At 31.2% G+C, this 20,886-nt stretch overlaps 2 protein-coding genes across 4 annotated transcripts; one reads left to right on the top strand and one right to left on the bottom strand.

Moving 5' to 3' along the window:
• The first annotated feature begins 77 nt into the window (after positions 1 to 77).
• On the top strand, positions 78 to 5,441 carry LOC145191022 (GPALPP motifs-containing protein 1-like). Of its 2 annotated transcripts, none has more exons than XM_090066778.1 (8): positions 78 to 472; positions 864 to 928; positions 1,008 to 1,082; positions 1,164 to 1,230; positions 1,580 to 1,674; positions 4,617 to 4,727; positions 4,951 to 5,004; positions 5,112 to 5,441. In XM_090066778.1, the coding sequence occupies exons 1-8, from the start codon at positions 274 to 276 to the stop codon at positions 5,157 to 5,159; spliced, it is 714 nt and encodes a 237-aa protein (XP_089922904.1). In that variant the 5' UTR covers positions 78 to 273; the 3' UTR covers positions 5,160 to 5,441. The 2 variants fall into 2 exon arrangements, with proteins under 2 accessions (XP_089922904.1, XP_089922905.1); XM_090066779.1 differs by having other exon boundaries at positions 4,951 to 5,023; positions 5,121 to 5,441.
• A 3,595-nt stretch (positions 5,442 to 9,036) lies between these two features.
• On the bottom strand, positions 9,037 to 13,283 carry LOC149882307 (selenoprotein S-like). 2 transcript variants are annotated; one of them, XM_090067457.1, is made up of 7 exons: positions 11,611 to 13,283; positions 10,919 to 11,062; positions 10,076 to 10,182; positions 9,807 to 9,893; positions 9,645 to 9,714; positions 9,507 to 9,566; positions 9,037 to 9,395 (listed from the first exon to the last, which is right to left on the bottom strand). In XM_090067457.1, exons 1-7 carry the CDS (start codon positions 11,696 to 11,698, stop codon positions 9,370 to 9,372), a joined length of 582 nt encoding a protein of 193 aa, XP_089923583.1. In that variant the 5' UTR covers positions 11,699 to 13,283; the 3' UTR covers positions 9,037 to 9,369. The 2 variants fall into 2 exon arrangements, with proteins under 2 accessions (XP_089923583.1, XP_089923584.1); XM_090067458.1 differs by having other exon boundaries at positions 9,037 to 9,392.
• Between the last annotated feature and the right edge of the window lie 7,603 nt (positions 13,284 to 20,886).

The raw sequence follows: 20,886 nt of genomic DNA, 5'->3' as shown, positions 1-20,886 counted from the left end.
GTATTAGTTTAGTTAGTTTAGTTAGTTTAGTTTAGTTTTAGTTTTAGTATTTAGTTTAGTTAGTAGTTAGTTGACCTCCCCAGGAAAAAAACAATGAAAAACTGAAAATGTGAAATAGTAGCATAAAAATTATATTAAGAAAGCCAAAGTATGAAATGGTTCTTTTAAAAACTAAAAATAAAAGGTTTGGTAAGGAAAGTAATCACAGTTTTTATTACCGTTGTTTTTACTTGTTCTTGTTATTATAGTATAAATTGATTTAAAATAAAAATAATGGCAGAGATTGGCCCTCAGCTTCCTCCACATTTACAGAAGAAAAGAACCACAACTTCAGACATTGATGACGATAAGAAAAATGAAGCAACAAATAGTGATCTTTATGGCCCCAGTTTACCTCCAGGTTTTTCAGCTGCTCCTAGAAATGTTATTGGACCTTCACTTCCTTTTCATTTATTAGAATCAAAAAAGGAAGGTAAACATGGACGTAATTTATATTTGCATAGCAGATAAATAAACTAGCATAGTAGATAAATAAATTAGCATAGTATAAAAATAAATTACCATAAAAGGTAAAATACACAAAGGAAGTTTTTTTGACTTATTTTAAGCAAAACACGTTTTGTTTTTTTTTGCTGTTAGTAAGAGAGTGGTTGCAACTGCTAGCAAGACAATGGTTGCATTTCAGAACAAGCTGCATATATTTTTAATATATATTATTTAATTATACAATATTTTTATATATTTTTTTATATTTTTTTTTTAATTTTTTTATATTATTTTTAGCTGCTTTATTTTTTTTTAAAAGAGGTTTATTTTCAATGGAACTCTTGAAGGATGAGAATAAGTGGTTTAGTTGATTTCAGATGAATTAACGTCAGAAGATGAGGATGTCATTGGTCCATCATTGCTATCACAAGAAGAAGAAGATGTGAGTTTGTAAACATTATCTAAAAGACTTAGGAAGCTATGAGTGTGTGAAATTATAAAACTTTACTTTCTCTTTTAAGATTGACGGTAAAGAACTAATTAAGAAAGAAATTGAAAGACGAGCAGAAGAAATGAAGAATAAACTAACCGGAAAGGTCACTTTTTCTATTCACGTTAATTATCTTGTATTTTACTTTATTGTGCGTCTTCATACTATTTTAGCGTTTTTTTTTTAGAGTGAAGAAATAGTAGAACGAGAGAGTTGGATGTTAGAGTTGCCCCCTGAATTATCTAAAAACTTTGGTAAAGTATTATTACTATCTAAATATTTCAGTCATCTATTGACTGTTGGCATATCTATATGTTAAGGTAACTTTCCAAAGATTTTAGAATAAAGATGCTGTAAGACATACTATTATATCTTTAACAATATGTGAATGATGATTAATTAATTCTTTGCAATCGTTTTAATATTAGTTGCGTTCTTCCACTAAATAAAATTTGTTTGTAAATGTTCACTTGTTTTAATCTGAAAGCTTTAATTTCAAAAGTGAAATATTTTATTTACTTTAAAAGTGAAATGGTTTATTAAAACCTGAATATTGAAATGAAAAACGGTTATTTTATGTTTTTATCATTTTATTAAATATAGGTTTAGGCCCGAGAACCTTTCGCGCAAATGCTGTTGAACTCGGTGATAGATCCGGATGGACTGAGACACCGGCCAGTAGAGAGTTGAAAAGAAAAGTATTTTTTAAAATATAATTTTTTCAAAAAAATTGTTCCGGGAAAAATGCTTAAAAGTAGGAATGAGAAAAGATAGGTCATTGCTCTATTGAACTACTTTTCCCATTTTAGTTTATAACACACTGAAATTAAACACAAATTAATGGACAAAAAGTCGATAATATTTGGTTGTCAGGAAAATTCTCTGGGCTTTAATTGGTAAACTTTAAATGATTATAACTTTCCTCATATTCACCGGATTTATTCGAATTAAACGCCATTCCAATCTCCACTTTTCGAATTAAACGCCATTCCAATCTCCATTTTTGCCGATGCGATTTAAGTCGATTTATTCTGAGCACTGAACAACCGCCAAAATCGAGTACCAGTTAAATTTCAGTTATGACCGAGTTAAAACGGTTTTTAAAAGGCAATCAAGTAATCGTTTTAGACAGTGATCAATTAAAAAAATGAAGCATTAAAAATCGCTTTTTTTCAATAAATTGAAGAATAATCTATCTTTTATATATTTTATTGCAATTTGCATCATAGTAAGAAAAAAATGACTCGTGTTGACAATAATGTGTACAAACTAAAATAAATATTTTCAACTAATGAACAATGATTGTTTTGAAATAAAAAAAGATAAACTTCCTGTGACCATATTTGTAAATAAAGTCGATGTCAAGAGCAACATTTTTTCTAATAAATATATAGCTATTGAATGCAGGAAAAAAACAAACCATTCGAAAAAAAACAAACCATTAGAGCAAAAAAATTCTGTACAATGTATGTGATGTCATAGAAGATCTGATATTAATATGCTCAGTAAGTTAAATATTTTTTCATTAACAGACGGACGAAAAACAGTAACACAAACCCTGAGAACTTTCCTAAAAAACTAATATGTTGTCCATAGTAGGCCTCTTATCCTTAGTAAGCCTTTTTGAACTGCTGATAAGAAAGCTCAAATTTGTGTTGAAGTAAAAATTTAAGGGAAATTTTGTTTTAAACTGTTTTATCTTTTGAAAATTACATGTAAAAAAGAGCGTCGTTAAACACTACGCTGTAATACTGAAGTTATTCATCTATTTAACGAGTTTTATTATCAAGTTTGTCACAAAATTACAATTTTTTAATGAAGATATTTTTGTTTTCGTCAATTCTTCATTCGAGCGCTCTATAATCATTACAGCGGAGAAAATAGAATTAGCCTCACCTTTATTTTTTGTTGTAATTTAATAAAAATTGCAGGTAAACAATTATGAAATCTACTTTATTTCTTATTACTTCTACTACAACTAAAAAGTTTATAAATTGGTATGGTTAATTAATTCCAAATGGAAAAAAAATTAAAAGTATTCAATTTGTGGAGAAAATTGAATTAGCCTCATTAGCGTTATATACAAAAAATAAAGAAAATATTTTGTTTTTACGCTCATTTAGTATTTAGTATTGCTTCCTGAATTTTTAATGACTTTAAATATGCGGTTTGACATACTAGTCACAAGATTTTGGATAGTTTCTATAGATATTTCATTCCAAGCTTCTATGATACGAGTTTTCAGCTCCAAGGTGCATTCAAATTGCTTACCATTTTCATAAACCTTTCTAGAAAGTATTCCCCAAAGATTTTCAATTGGGTTAAGATCTGGACTACGTGCGGGCCATTCCATTACGTGAATATTTTTTTCTCTAAACCAAGCTTTTGTAAGCTTTGAATTATGGATAGTAGCATTATCTTGTTGGAAAGTGAAAGTTTCACCCATCAATTCCTCACCATGTTCAAGTAAACTTATTTCTAATAAGTCAATGTAGTCCTGTGAATTCATTTTTGTTGAAATCCATGCCAGTGGAAGTTTTCCAGCAAAGGAAAAAGCCCCCCAAACCATAACATTTCCACCCCCAAAGTTACGACTCATCAGAGTTTCTTTCTCTTTTCGAAGATCGTGCCAGTAATATTGATAGCCATCAGGACCATCTAGATTGAACTTTTTTTCATCACTAAAGAGAACTTGATGCCACTCTTCTTGCCAAGACATGTGTTCTTTCGCAAATTGTAATCTAACTTTTTTATGACGAGCAGTAAGTTTTGGTTTTGGTTTACGCTTTTTCCAAACTGTGTTTGGATCTTCATGTAAGATTTGTCTCACACGTTGAACAGATGCAGGTAATTGTAAATCAGCACGAATTTGAGATGCAGTCATGTGCTGAGCAGCAGCACAACGTACAATAACTCGTTTAGTACGATTATCAATTTTACGTTGGCCACCACTTCCCTTATAAGCTCCATAATTAACGCCAATCTTGAAGTAATTGCTAACCACTTTTGGAGATCTTTTAATTTTCTTCGCAATTTCCCGATTAGATAAGCCTGTATCTTTGTATGCTTTGATTACTGCTAATTCTTCATTCGTTAAACGCTTACCACGTCCCATTTCAAATTAAGGTATCAAAAACCAAATGTTAAAAACTTTATGAGCACTGATTTCACAGTCTTTGTTTAACTTACAAATAATAATAAAAAACTAACTCACAAATGCGTATCACCAGATTAAAATATACAAGTAAACTGAAAATAATTATTGATGAGGCTAATTCTATTTGCTACCGCAAATATCAAGTATTATACATTTTATAGTTTTATCAAATGTACCGCAATTTAATTATGCTATATTATAATCTAAAAAGTTGTTGTTTGTAACAGTAATTATATGTGTGTGGATACAAAAGTTGTACCGCACAAACTTGTTTACAGATTTACAAAATATTGGATCAGCACATGGTGAGGCTAATTCTATTTTCTCCGCTGTATCTCCCAAATAGTGTCACATATTTAGTTATCGTCTTAGCTGACTTCATCTTAACTGTAGTCAATGTTGCTACCTCTTGTCATATAAAGTAGTAAGAGATACAGCTAAATTATTTTGCTATCACTTAAACTATTTTTAATGATATCATAGGAGCGAGAGGAAGCCGCTAAATCTGGTGCCAACAAGAAAAAAAAGCCTATAGAAGTACGTGAACCTTCAAAAGAAGAACTAGAACTGCAAGCGCGTATATCTGAGTATAATGTGAGTTGTGAGTTTTGATTTAATTTTAAGTTTAATTTTAATTGTGAGTTGTTTTCGAAACTTTTTATTGTTGAAGTTTTATAATTTTTCCATTTTTCAATTTTGATTGCTGGAAGGTAAATCGTAAAAAAAAATTGCTTAAGCTCTGCATAAGTGACTAAAGATTTACTTTTCTTAATGGATATAGAAAATCACGCTTGATGAAAGTTTTTTTTTACATTAGAAGCAAAACCGCCCACAGTCGTTGCTTGAAATGCACCGAAGTAAGCAAAAATCGGTAAGGTTTTCCGATTTTTTTCTAATAAAAAAGTGAATACGGCTATTACAGAAAGAAAAAGGCTGTTTGCGAATGTTGACCTTGATTTTATTTGCGTTTATTTTTAGTGTGATAACCGAAAGTCCGGCGACCGTTCGATCGCGAGAATGACTTAAAATTAACACGAAGCAATCCAAAAGAAAAAGCTAAGTTCATCGAAACTGCAAAATCATTTGGGGATAAATTTTCTGGGGGTAGTTTTGAAAAGAAATTCTTGTAACATTATGAAAGTATTCTCTCGTAAATTTGCAAAATAATATTTGTAATTACTGTTATTATGCTTCAACATCAATAGTCGTTTAACTGTCATTTATATTTAGATATGAAATAATAATTTGCAATTTAATCTATCGTCCGAGATTCTTTATATATTTACCACGAAATAATCGGCTTTTTTTTCTTTCGGCTTTTTTTTTTTTTTCTACACAACAGAGTTCTCTATGTGTAGGAGAATCCAGATACTCCAATCCAGTATTTGGTATCACCTCCTGAATCCGCATCTTTTGATTGGAGTCGTAACTGTTTAGGTCTACTAACGAATAATTGGTCTGAATTCTACTGGTTAAAAAATCCAAAGAAAACATTTAAGAGAGAGTACCATGCCAGAGGTTGGGACGGAGATTATTCCAACAAAACCTTGAATAACGTCGATGAACTTTATAAAGTAGTAATCTGTTAATTCAGTTTTGTCTTAGAATATGGTGCATAAAAAAATTTGAAATACTAAGGGGTTTTTTGTTTTGCTCGAATTCATGAGTCAAAGTATAAGCTGGCTGAAATTAAAAAAACTCATTCCTATTCTCATTATATACCAAAAGTGTTGGGTTTAGAAGGGAAATTTTCAAAATATTTTGAAGTTTCATATTCCGCTGTTGCCTAGTATTCGCGCTTGGTCTCGCAGAATACTAGGCACCGGCGATCTGGTTCGTAAAATCAAAAAAAAAGGTCAATCCGACCCATTTTGCGGATTATACAGTCCGATATAACAGTCCGATCGTTAAATATTTTACAAACCATAATCCGAAAATTAATTTACGAACTACTAGCGAATTTTTGAGAATTTAGAGCCATTATAGCCAAGAATATATCTACAAAATACATTCCTCTCCTTTTTAAATTCATCTAGGAGCAAATAAAAAACATTTTCAATGCAGATGATTCAAATCTTGATGGAGTGGCCTTCACTAATCAAACCAATTTGTCTTTCATGAGTCTTACACTCCACTATACAGATTTAAAGTTCCAATTAAAGCTCTTCTTGTTGGAAATGTCTTACTTTCCCGAACAACATACTGGGACAATATTGCCAAGAAACACAATGAATCTATCAACAAACTTGATTTTGGAGTAAAAACCTGGATAACGGTTGACGGTGCAGCTAATGTCTAAGCAAGTGTTAGAAAGTCAATTGGCGTGCAAAGTGCAAATTTTTGTGTCGACCACCTAGTTTTCAGTGGTGCTGTCGATGATAAAAGATGTCCGAAGTGGTCAATTATCAGCCACAAAATAACAAAATTAGTAGGTCACCCAACCAGTCCTCCCAAAAAGCTATGCCTTTAGTTAATGCTGCCAAAACCTTAAATAGCTCCAGAACGAAGTTTGTGCAGAGATCCCCCACAAAATGGAACTCTGACCTCCTTCAAATAGAGTCTGTGGTGGATCTTCTTCTGGCGATCCATTATTTAAAGAATCCGAATCCTATTGTTTCTGGAGGTTGTGGGTTGACAGATCTTTTACTAGCAGAAGATGAAGTGGAATCTATTCAATCTGTCATCTGGTTTCTGAAAAGCTTCTCAGAATTCTCCGAGGAATGCAGCAGCGAAAAAAATGTTAGCATCTGTTTCGTTATTAATTTCCTATACAACATCAGAGGAAGATTAGCAAGGGAGATAATCAAGCCAAAAACCGAGGTGTTATCAGAGCATGCTCACTACTTCAATGAAGATCTAAACAAAAGATTCGAAGGCGAGCTGATTAACATTTAATTCTCTATTACTCATTTTTTAGATCCTAACAGCAAGGGCATTTGCTTTGTGGATGAGGGGGAAAAATTTGAAGTAACGAAAACTGCAGTAAAGAAAGCTATGGAAGAACTGTCAAAAAAAGAAATTTTGGCTAGCCAAAGTACTCCTTCCTCTTCAATGTTGGATGATGAGGATGATAACAACTTTGATTTCACTGAACAACTTAGGAAGAATGTGTTTAGTGCAGGTTACATTAATCCTGGAAGTGAAACAAGCACCAAGAAAGCCATTTCAGCTGAAATTGAGGGGTACTTGAATGCAAAGCCAGTTTCAGCAAATATAAATGTACTGGAATTTTGGAAACAAAACCGGTATATTTATCCAATAATATCGAGGCTGGCCAGAAAAACTTCTGTATACCTGCTGCATTATCAACATCTGAAAGAGTTTTCTCAACAGCAAGGAACATATACAACTCTAGAAGAACCAATTTTTCAATCTCAAAAGTTGAGATGTTGGTATTTATGAAAGAAAACACAAAGCAACTCAGCAAAATTCAAAACATTGTGTAGCAGGAAATGAATTTGGAAAATGATTAACTTTCAGTGTGGTTTTGACCTCTGTTTTTTATTTCTTAACATGGAAATCATTACGCTTCATTGTATATTTGAATATTATAAAGAAATAAAATGAATCTTATTTCAAAACCATTCCTTGTTCTGATTTCGTATAAATCCGCAAAAATAATATCGGTTCAAATTCCGATCCGAAAGTATCTGACTAAATTAAAATCCAAAAAAATTTTAACGAATTATTTTCCGATACACAATTTTCGGATCAAATCAATCCGTAAATAATTTGAACCGATCGGCAAAGAAAGCTCGGTGCTCGGTGCACAATCCGACAATCCGATAAACAGTAATGAATGGATCGGCGGTCTCTACTAAATATCAACTGGCCTTTACAAGTTTTTCGAACAGTATATAGAAGTTATTCGTTCCAAATTTAAACGTGTGGAAAAGCATACTAATAGCCACTGCAGGTTAACAAAAAGAAGTCAATTAGTCCAGAACAGTGACAATATTTCTTCCAAAATAACTGTATTGACATGATTATAGTCGATGATTTTCTTTTTTAACATAACTAATCAGGCTTGTTCTGCAATTTCTCGATAATTTTAAGTGACAAGTACCGTAAACTGGGTTGGTACAACAGGTGCATGGTACAGCAGGGGTAAATTAGGACGAAATTCACAAATAAGATTGTTCTGGAATTTAACTATGTAAATTAAATTACTAAATTGAATAATAATAACAGCAATAAATCCGCCAACTTCAATGCCAGGGTTGTCAAATTTGCAAAAAACAGTTTTCTCTTTGATTAACTTATTCTTACATGTTATATAATTTCCTAACGACTTAGCGTAGAAAACTCGCGCTCATATTCTGCATTTATAGTGACAAGCGGTTTTCTTGAACTAATCTTGCACAAAACTAAGGTGTTTTCAAAAAACATCTTAGTTTTTGTGCAAGTCCATCGACAAATTGTTTTTTTCAACCGTATTATAATTTGTAAAAGAGAACGAATTAATTTAAGCAATAAATATAATTAGTAGTAGTACACGTATTGCTGTTTGTGTTTTAACAAAACTTTTATTGAACCGAAAAAAAGATAATAAATAATTAACTGAATAATGTAACAGTAAAAATGTGTTTTACTTAACGCGAACTGTTCTTAGATTTTTCTATCCCATAACCATTAATAACGAAATTAGAGAAATTTTCGGAATTTTATTTAAACAAATTTTATTTTATTTTACAGTTTTATTTAAATTGAATATCGAAAATTTTTGCTATTGGATCACTAGTGACCGGACTTATTTTCACATTTCCGTAAAGCTACATCTCATGCTCCTTAACAATCCACTATGTATAATCTAATAAAATTACACAGTGACAATGTTTTAAAAACGATCATTTGAGATCTCATTTAGTAAAGGAAGGAAGTCATGTATAAGAAAACACTATTGTGCTTTAAAAGTATGTTATTTTGTTAAAAATTAATTACAGTGGTACAAAGATTACATCTTATATAGCCATAAAATTGATAAATATTCACACAAAAATACCACATATCAAACAACATCATCCACCCGAAGACGATGTTCTTAGAACACTTTTTGTCAGTGGGTATCATACGCGGCTAACTGACATTAAACTGTTCAAATTACTTCTGTTTCTATGATTTTCAAAGAAATATTTTAAGATATCTGACAAAATTTTAATGCAGCCACCAACTTTTTTGAATGATATGCAGTTATGAAAACAGCACTTAGCATCTTGATGCAAGTGCTCCACTAACCTCATCCACCTGCACTACCACCACCTGCTGGAAAGAAAAACTACATCTTAAGTAAAATGTAATTTATAAAATTCACTAAACAGGAATTTTAAAAAATTAAAACAAAACAAAAAAGTGATCAGGTTCCAGAACCCTTACTTCGCCTTCCTGGCCGGTAGCCACACGAGTTACCACTTGACCCTGTCAAAGGATTGTAATCTAAAAAAAATCTTTTCGATTTAACTACACCGAGATATTTTTTATCTGAGATAAACAAAAACAATTTTCATAACTTACCTGATTTTCTGAGTTTATCTTTGTTTTTAGGTTTGATGTGCCCACTTAAAGTATCATCAGCTGCTGTATCCTAAAACAATTAATGGGTAATAATTATAAACTTTCAACAAATCTGATGCCATTTTATGAAAGTTTGAAGATGTAAAAGTATCACTAAAGAACCTTAGGTTTATATTTTGAGTGGTATCCTTTCCCTTCTTGATAGGACTCCCATTCTTCAATTTTTTTCTTTCGCTTTTCTTCCTCTTTCTAAAATATTAATTGCCATCATTTTAGAAAGAAGATTATAATGAATACATTTATCATGATAATCCACAACAATATTTAATTTATTGTTATATAACAAATTGTTTTTGTGTTTTTTTTTTAGTGTTTTGATAATCTTTATACAAATAATATTTTTCCATTAAAGACACAGTAGGAAAAAACACCTTTATTAATTCAGCTTTCTTTTTAATACTATCTTCTTTAACTTTTTCTTGAAGTCTATTGCGTGCTTGTTCAACTGAGACTTGCATTTCATATATTTTATCAGGATCTAACAACATAAAATTTTGCTTTTGTATTAACTGGAGCATACCACACTTTTCTACTCACTCCCCTTCATTGTAAAATACTAAGGGGATTCATGTTAAAAAATGTTTTTCATAAAATATGGAAGCATTATTAAGAAAAGCTTACTATTTCTGACATGAATCCCCTTTGTAAAGAAAATTTTGGATGCACCATACTATTAACCAAATTAAACAAATTAAACAATAGATAAGAAGCAAGATGAGTATTTAAGTAAAAAATTAAAGACTCAGTAAAAACTTGCACTTTTATCTCAAAAACATGGATTCATAATTGACTTTTATTTTAAATAAAAAATTTTCCTAATCTCATACTATAGTAGTGGTTCTTTTGCTTTTAAAAACTGTTGTTTACAAAAATTGAGACAATTTTTAAATGGTTTAGAAAGAAAAAAAGTTCCTTTTATAGAAAAAAAAGAAGATTTTATATGTCCCGTTGTTTCAATCTATAGCTGAAAACATAAATAAAACAGACAAACATTTTGCTTGAGTACATAAAAATCATGCATCTGATTATGTTGTAACTTATCCAAAAGGTTATAGAATGTCTTAGTAGAAGTTTTTTCTATAAAAAGTTTTATCTATTAATACTTTTAGATAACTATTTGAAAGTAAAACAACATTTGCAATATTCATATTTAGTATAAAAATATTTAATGGAAGGAAACCTTAATGAGTTATTAAAGTAAAATTTTAGCATACTTTTTTTTCGTATTTCATCTTCTTTAATAATTTCCTGCCTTTGCTTCCATTCACAAATCTTTAAAGCATATTTTTCATATATGAAATAACATAGAATCAATCCAAATAAAATAAACCAGCCATATGATTCCAAATAAGAAATACCTATAAAAATAGTTATTTTAACCAGTTACACATGTCTGTTTCAAATAAATACACAAAATTATCTATTTTGAATCTTATGCTAGATAAGTCCATTACAAGTTTTATTCAAATAAAGATGGCCATATCTTAATATATGCACTTCTAGCATTATTTTAAATATATCTAATTCTGATCATTCAATTGTGAGTAATTTTCTACTAAGTGTCTCCTTAAAAGAATATAATATATTGTATATAAATCTGCCTGTGTAATACTTTAGTAAACATACAGAAGAGACTTTATACCATTTGCAAATCATCACCAACCAAACTCCAAAAAAAAAGCTCAAAAATAAATATTAGAAAATAAATTAAAAACATTTTGTATATATCAAAAAATTAAATAGATGCAATTAATCTTACAAGTTTTCCTAAAATTAAAAATAAAACCTCTCTGCTCAAAATATTGAGAACTTTGAATTTTGGTGGCTGGGATGAGTTGGTATCACATATCAATTAGCAAAGACATTTTAAATTTAAAAATAGAAACCGTTGAGATACGATAATCACCTGTAGAAATGAAGCGTGAAAGGAATAGAGGAGTTTCATTAACCAGCTCATCTCTTTCGTTATTTTCAATACGAAAATTAAAAGCCATATTTATACAGTTTTATACAAATTCAACATTTTCTTGTAACTTCGTCGCTAATGCTATTATGCTTGCGTGATTTATTTACTAATTTTGCTGACGTTATGATTAAAAAAGTTTTTAAAACGAAACTGTGATAAAAACTCACGAAAATGAGTTAAAAGAAACCACCATTAAAAATTATTGATTTATTTAAAAAACGCGTTTCTCTGAGTATTACACTTTTACGAGTTTTATAAAAATTGCAATCCTTCTGCTTTTGAACACAAATTTAATGCCTTAAATTCTGTAACTTTACATTTGCATTCTTTTTCTGGTTAAGATTAGAAATGAAACTAAATGTAATGTAGCATTCATCATCCATATTTTGATTACTAAACTTTATTGCAAAATCAATATGTCCATACTCTCTTTACCAATGGCTAAAAAATTGATTTAATTTTGAATTTGGTGGATAAATGTCTTGATGATTGGGTTGTTGAACAGTGCTATTGTCAGATCTGACGACAATAATTTAAAAAAATATAGCTAAAGTCAGATCGCCGATCTGTTTCCGGGAGAAAGTTGCAATTGCCATATTAGCGATCTGAAATAAACACTTATAAAAGTGCTGTGGTCTGATCGGCGATCTAGATAAACAAAGAATTGTTATAAGCAAATCTGATCGAAGGGCTTACAAAAGTGCTATGATCATATCGAAGATCTTGTCCAGTATGAAACTGCTTTTATCAGATCTATGCTATGATCAGGTTGACTATAAAGTTGTAACAATTGAACTCGTGCTAAGCTTTTGCAACCATACAAATTTGGCCTACGCTGTTATTGGAATGTTCGGTTAATATTTGTAGATTGTTACCATTGTTGCCATTGTTACCATCATTATTGCTTTAGTTACTGTTATTGTTGTTGTTGTTGTTGTTGTTACCATTAATTTTAGGCTTACTTCCATTTGCTTTTTATTATCATAAGCCTAAGCTAAATAAACTAATTTATCGTCGATTAAGAACAACCATATTACATTTATCAAACATATTATAAAAGAAACTTTCTAAAATACTTGAACACAAGTTGAATACATAGAAAGAAAATAATGAAATCTCACACACACATTTTCAAGAAAAAAGTTCAAAAACATTGCAAGCGTAATGAGAATGTCACGTAAATCAGACATTTTTAAAACGGTCTTTCCCTTGTTTTCTAGCATGAATGAAAAGGCAATTCCGAAGTTAACGTGTAAATGGTGATAAAATTAAATCAATTTCCTTCGATTACATTCTTCCACGTGCACACTCGATATTTTTTAGATTTCCGACGGCTTCATGAATGGACACTTTTTTAAATTTCCGTTCTTCTTAACACAATACTTTTTTCGTTCTGTGCACAATGCTTTGTGCAGGGAAATCAGCAAATATTGGTATCGAACACACACACACACACACTCTCAGAGAATAAAAAAGAAATACTGAACTTGAATCCCATTCACAAAAATAAAAAATTATTTTTTCTGGAAAAATTGGAAAACAACTTATTTTTTCTTTCTTTTTTTTTTTTTTTTTGAAAAGGTTTCATTTTTGAAAAATGCTCCACTTTTTCCAAATTCTGAGATTACGCAAGCGACTGGGTTGCAATATTTTTGCCTGTATAAAGCTATGATTGAAAGAGTTTTGGTGTATTTGGGTTTATTAGTCTGTTGGAACGTGCACCAAAGAGGCATTATTTCATCCACGAAAGGTAATAGTTGTTTTCCAGAATCGAAATATAGATTTGTCCGTTATACCTTCTACACGATAGAGCTATTATTTTATTTACTGTCAAACACTTTCAGGTAAAACTTCAACTCATCTGATTATAATGATTGTCTTCACTGTTCTACCGTCCCAACTCTGTGAAGCTCCAAACGTTTTTGGTTGTTTGCCTTTCAAACATGTAAATTTAACATCAAAGTCAAAGTAAATTCTTTTTCATAAGACAGATTTAAAGACCAAGTTGAAAAAAAGCAACAGAAAACAAAATTGATGATATTAAAGGTTATTCAATGTTATCTAGATTTCCGACTTAAGACGGTTAATGGATTTTCACCAGCAAACTTTCTTTGATATTTGAAAGGTTTCCTAGTGATAAAAACTTCCCAAAAAACAAAGATTACTAAATCACTATGAGATCTAGAGGCTGAACAAATAGTTTGATATTTGATGCTTCAGTTGTGCTTGAACAACAAAAGTACACAGCGGAAGTAATAATTATTTGATTAATGTATGTAAAATAATTATAAACAATTTGAATAATATATGTAAAATAATTGATAATAATTTGAATAACTTATGTAAAATAATTAATAATTATTTGAATAAAGTTAACAGAAGTAAGATGGTGAGAATCTCATTTACATTGAATTTGATGTTAAAAATGTTTTTGCAAATATGTTTTTGAGCTTATTCTCAGGTTTCTTTTGGTACGGACTGAGTGTAACAGATGAAGCTTTTTTGCCTGCAATATATTTAACGTTATAAAACGTTATAAAACTTCTTCAGTATTTACTAGTTCTTGTTTAAAACTATAAAATCATTCGATAATAAGATATCGCAAAATGGTTTGTATCCCTTATTTTCATAGTTGATTCTTTGTGAATTTTGTTTTTCTTTTGTTTTTAAAGGGAGACACGTGCTATCAAAAATGTTTTTAAACCAATCCAACTGAATCTGATGTATTTTTAGGTGCTGAAACCGTTTTTAGTTTCTTTTTTGACATCTGCAGTTCTCTAATAATATGATTGATTGTATTAAATAATTGGGCGAAAAAAAAAAGGCTGTGTAAAAAAACAAAAAAAAAAAACCAGATTTTAACGCACCATGTTTGTTAAGTCACAAATTTACCACTTACACAAAATTTATTAGGAATGTTTTTACAGGCACAGTTATTGGTTAGACTAAAAAATTCCTGTCAGATATAGTTAGCAATAGCTCGAGAAATACTTAACGAATCATTTCCCAAACTTTTTTTATAATGATTATATTTATATGCATATTTTTAACTGTATTGGAGTTTTACTAATACTATCAGTTTATCAGTCCAAAATGAGTAGACAATTGAATGCTCGGAAAAAATTTTTGGAAATTTTTCTTCAAAATTCAACCTATTCCCATTCAAAAATTGCAAAATTGTAAAAAATTAATAAATTTCCATTTGGAGACATTGAGGAGAAATAAGGAGACTCAAACTATCGAAAGAAAAATAGGCGGCGGAATGAAGAAAGGTATTGTTGACAAAAACAAAGTGAATTTGATCATCCGGTCAGTTACAAGAAATCATGTAAATTCCGAAAGGATTTCTCCAAATAGTTCAAGCCGAGAGAAAAGCACTCAAGTGCAAGGGTTTTAAAGCTTACACCAAGGAAAAAAATTCCGAAGCGATCAACTGTTGGGGAATTAAAATCAATTTGTCGTGCAAAATAGTTCGTCAAAATTTTCAACCGAGAAAAGTTTAAGCATTATTGAAAACGACAAAACGTACTGCAAAAAGGATTTCTCACAGTTACCCGGCCATCAATATTATTATCAGTCAAAAGGTGTCCATGCCAGCAACAAATTTAAGTATATTCAGACAGAAAAGCTTGCTCCGAAAATTCTCGTGGCAAGAAATTTGCTTTTTTGGCCTTAAGAGTGCTCCATTTAACACTCGAAAGACTTTGACTTCCAATTTGTACATCACCGAGTGTCTTCAGAGAAGTCTTTTGCCATTTGTTAACAAACACAGCAAGGCAGTTAACTTTTGGCCGGATTCAGCGACGACCTACCTCTCCAAGAAGACAAAGGATTAGTACAATAAAAAAAGCATCGAAATTGTCTCGAAAGATGCAAATCCTCTGGACTGGCCTGAGTGTAATCGAGAGTTACTGGGCAATTGTAAAAGGAATCTTGTTGAAAAGCAACAAATTAGCGAAAGGTGACGAAATATTTATACATAAATGGTTAGCAGCATTGAAAAAGCTCACTGAAAGCAAGACCCAGGCCGTGATGGGATATACTCTCAAGTAAATTCAATTACTTTCTAGGCGTCCTTTGAAATCTGTACATACTGATTTCAAAGGACACTTAGGAAGTAATTGAATTAAAAATAATTTAAATTATCAAATGTATTTTTTTTTTTTTTTTAAATACTTTATATATCTCATTCTAAATATTCCGAATACGCAAAATATTTTGTCAAGTTTTGCTTTTTAGGTAATTAAAAAAAAATTAGGAGTTCAAAGGGTTAATGATGTTACAATTATTACGCTAAAATATTTCTTATTACATCCGTTAACTCTTCTTATTACATCCGTCAACTCTTCTATTGTAGCTTCCGGATGAGTAGGGAGGTAATCTTCCAGAGCATATATTTGGTTTTCGTTGAGAACGTCCTGATAACGTTTAACTTTTTCATTATGGGACAAACCCATTTTTATTGCAAGATAAAAGGTGCTGAGCGTCCCTATAAAAATTCCAATTTTTAGTCCTATTTCTCTTCCTTCTCTTAATCCTTGTTCTCTTCCTTCTCTAAATCCTTGTTCTCTTCCTTCTCTAAATCCTTGTTCTCTTCCTTCTCTAAATCCTTTTTCTTTTGCTTCTTTTCTTCTTTCTAGTCTGACTTCTTGTAGCCCATCTTGTCTTCCTCGTTCAAAAGCCTCATCTAAATATTGTGCTTTTTCTAGCTAAATGATAATACAACAAAGCTAAATGATAATACAAGATTGATTTGAGAATTGAACATGAACAAGGGAAAATTGCTTGTGCTCAACTTTACTTCATTTAACTCGGACCTTTACTCTTCAATATTTATAAATATTTTTAACACTTACTTGTGAATCCATCTCAGCTTGATTTGCAATAAAACGGTTATAACTAGTATCTTCAGGATTTGTGATTTTTGTTCGGCAGCCAGGGGAGCGGCAAGAAGTATTGTAGCTGTGATCTTTTGAACTTTGGGAAGATGCTGTTTCATTTGATATCTGATAATATTCAGTTAACTTTGCCATTCAGCTTTCTAGTCTAGAGAATGATTTATTACAAAAAATATCTTACGTTCACAAGCTTGTGTATTATAAAGCAAATGACGATAAGAATTGCAAACCCGATCTTTCCTGCGTTTCTTTATAAGAAATGGCCGAGGATAATTGCTATTGTTTAGCCATGAATTTACGAATGACCAATGCGGTAGTTATATATTGACGAAAAAACCGCCAGCCGCAAACTTTCATGCTTTCTAAATACTTTATAAAAATATTTTCCGAAACGCCCATTTTGCCAAAAGAAGTTTACCAAATGATTCTAGAAACAATTGCATTTTTTAAACGATCAAAATAATGCAAATATTCTTTTAAGCCGATTCTTAGCAACGCGCACCACGTTTGCTGTGATGGCCAGAACACGATGAAAACTTTCTTTGTTGCCTTAATTTTCAAGCCTTTTGAAGGTTTTTTTGAATTTGTTTGTACACTTTTATAGGTGTTTTTAACCGATAATCATGGGGATAACTGCAATAATTTGCCGGTTATTTGGCAAAAGACTGCTTTGTTTAGAAACATCATAGTTTAATTGAAAAGAAATAACGAACTAACAAGTGCCCGGTTTGAGAAACGCGTTTCGTTTCCACGAAAACCTGCCATAAAATATGCATTTTTTTCTTGAACGTATTTCAAGTGCATCGAAGATAAATCTAAAACACAGCTATGCTGGCTCTGGTTCCACGAGAACCAGATCGGCGATCTGACTTTAGCTATATTTTTTGCAATAGCCATATCAGCGATCTGAAATAAATACTTATAAAAGTGCTGTGGTCTGATCGGCGATCTAGGTAAAAAAAGAATTGTTGTGAGCAGATCTGATCGAAGGGCTTACAAAAGTGCTATGATCAGATCGAAGACCTGGTCCAGCATGAAACTGCTTTTACCAAATCTATGCTATGATCAGGTTGACTATAAAGTTGTAACAATTGGACTCGTGCTAAGCTTTTGCAACCATACAAATTTGGCCTCAGGCTCAAAGAGCATAAGCAAGTGAATGTTTTTTTGTTGTTGTTGTTTTTGATGAAAGTATTTATAAGTTCATACTCTATCTACAGGCAGTAAGGTTTGTGGTACAGCATAGATAGTTGAGCCTTTTTTTATTATAACCAATTTTGTTCCTAATGACGCTGTTATTGGAATATTTGGTTAATAATTGTAGATTGTAACAATTGTTGCCATTGTTACTATCATTATTGGTTTAGTTGTTATTGTTGTTGTTGTTGTTACTATTAATTTTAGGCTTACTACCATTTGCTTTTTATTATCATGAAGCCTAAACTAAATAAATCAATTAATCGTCGATTAAGAAAAACCATATTACATTTATCAAACATATGGTATTATAAAAGAAACTTTCTAAAAAACTTGAACACAAGTTGAATACATAGAAAGAAAATGAGTTTCGCTCACACACGCATTTTCAAGACAAAGTTCAAAAACATTGCAAGCGTAATGAGAATGTCACATGACAATCAGACATTTTTAAAATGGTCTTTCACTTGTTTCCTAGCATGAATTAAAAGGCAGTTCCGAAGTTAACATGTAAATGGTGATAAAATGAATTCAATTTCCTTCTATTAGATTCTTCCACGTGACACTCAATATTTTAACTAGCCAATGAAATGAGCAGGTTTCCAACATATTCATGAATGGGCACTTTTTAAAATTCCCGTTCTTTTTAACATAATACCCTTTTCGTTCTGTGCACCATTCTTTATGCAGGAAAATCAGCAAATACACACACACACACACACACACACACACACACTCTCAGAGAATAAAAAAGAAATACTGAACTTGAATCCCATTCACAAAAATAAAAAATTATTTTTTCTGGAAAAATTGGAAAACAACTTATTTTTTCTTTCTTTTTTTTTTTTTTTTTTTTTAAAAGGTTTCATTTTTGAAAAATGCTCCACTTTTTCCAAATTCTGACTTTGAAATTCTGGAAAAGAGCAAAGCTTTTGTGAAGCTCTGCCTTTTAAAAAGTCTAAATGTCATTTTTAAAAATGTTTAGGATTCTCATTGTATTTTCAAAGCATTTTCAAAGAGTCCCAATTATCGCCTTTTGAAAAAGTTTGGCTTATAGCTTCGTCATTAAAAAGTTACATTTTTTGAAAAGTTTTGGGCTTTTGATTATATATCGACATGCCTTGATATAAGACCGTTTTCCAGAATAAAAAAAGCGATATATATATCGCTTTTTTTATTCTGGAAAACGGTCTTATATCAAGGCATGTCGATATATAATCAAAAGCCCAAAACTTTTCAAAAAATGTAACTTTTTAATGACGAAGCTATAAGCCAAACTGTAAACCTGTGTTTTTTTGTTTAACCTTTTATTCCATTCTATTAAAGCCATTAAACTTCTTTTTGTAAGTATTATACTACAAATTCATGCATAAAGAAAATAACCTTGTCTCACCAAATGCTTTTTATATATCTAACGCACACAGAGCTCTTTTTTAACAAACATCAGAAAACACGATTTGATTGTTCACTATTTTTTGTTGAAAACCGAAAGTATGAACGTCGATGCTCACCATATTTAACTTTTCTAATTTTAGGAGTTTGTTCAGGAGATTGCGCAAGCAACTGGGTTGCAGTGTTTTTGCCTGTATCAAGCTATAATTGAAAGAGTTTTTGTGTGTTTGGGATTATTAGTCTGTTGGAACGTGCACCAAAGAGCATTATTTCATCCACGAAAGGTAATATTTGTTTTCCAGAATCAAAATATATATGTATTTGTCCGTTATACCTTCTATACGATAGAGCTATCCTAATCCAGAAAAGCCTCAAAAGTATCTCCCTCCCTCCCTCCTTAGCCACCTAGCCTTTGCTATCCACATGTTTCACGGTTCAAATAGTGCACATGTATTTTAATCGTTTTCCAACTAGTCTTCTCACATTTTATTTACTGTCTAACACTTTCAGGGAAAACTTCAACTCATGTTAAAAATGTTTTTGCAAATGTATTTTTGAGCTGATTGTCAGATTTCGTTTTGGTACGGACCGACTGTAACAGATGAAGCTTTTTTGCCTGCAATATATTTAACGTAATAAAATTGTTGTTTCTCTCAGGTTTTCTTTAGCTTTGAAAAAATTTTTCTAAGTTGCTTTTTTTTTTTAGAACTTGCTTTTTCTTTTTTTTTTTAATCTTGTATGAAAAATTATTCCAGAGTAGATAGTTACAACGTTTTAAGCATCGGCGTTACCGCACCTGCAGTAAAAACATTACGGTAAAACGCTTTTTATGCTTTTTTACAGCAGAAAGCTTAAAGTAGTACAAATTTACCCAATGATAACAGTAAGTTTGCAAAAAAAATGCGGAAAAAAAGTGGTAAAAAGGCATAAATGCGGTAAACATCGGGAAATCCGGCAGTTTGTGATTAAAATTTGTGATTTGTTTCAAAGTTCAAGCTACTCTTGACGCTTAAATGTAAAAAGTATCAGACAATGGTCTAACCTGAAAGGCATATGGATACTTTGAAATGATGGAAATAAAATTAAAAGTTACCTTTGCTAGCTGGTATGGCTAGAGGTTACGTGGCTATACCTGTGACTTCTGTTTTATCAGATTGTATGTTTTCAGTTAGCAGTAGGACAGTTACAATTTTTAGACCATCTAAACCCAGAAAATAGAAGCATGTTAGTTTTTGTCAGTAAGATTTACACAGGCGTTCCTTCTAACCTCATAGATTGGTAGAAAACTTGTAAATGTGAACCATATATGTCACCCCATATCACACCAACGCCGGTTAATGTTCAACATCAGAGAAAATCTAAAAACTAAGACTCAAACACTAAACCAAACCAAAACTAGAAGAAAAGATGCAACTGAAAAGGCTCCTCTATATCAAATATCAGACCCTCAAATACCAGACTCTCAAATACCAGACTCTCAAATACCAGAAACTCAAACTGGTCCTGAACCTAAAAAGCAACAACAGCTACAGCTAGATAATCAACAGAGCTAAGGGACTCCAGTTTTACAAGATGGGAGAGAATGGACTCAAAGTGAAGATCAAATTAAAAGTCTCTCTTTGTTGATTCCAACGACCAACAAAGTCAAACTAATAGTAGCAGTACTAGCAAAAAAGCAAAATTAAGTGACATGATGAAGTTAAAGGGGAAGGAGAAGGAGAAGGGGGAT

Source organism: Hydra viridissima, unplaced genomic scaffold (assembly GCF_058129835.1).
Source record: "Hydra viridissima isolate aposymbiotic clone 2 unplaced genomic scaffold, HvirCarnegie_v1 scaffold_11, whole genome shotgun sequence".
Lineage (NCBI taxonomy): Eukaryota > Metazoa > Cnidaria > Hydrozoa > Anthoathecata > Hydridae > Hydra > Hydra viridissima.
This window is presented reverse-complemented; position numbering and strand designations above follow the sequence as displayed.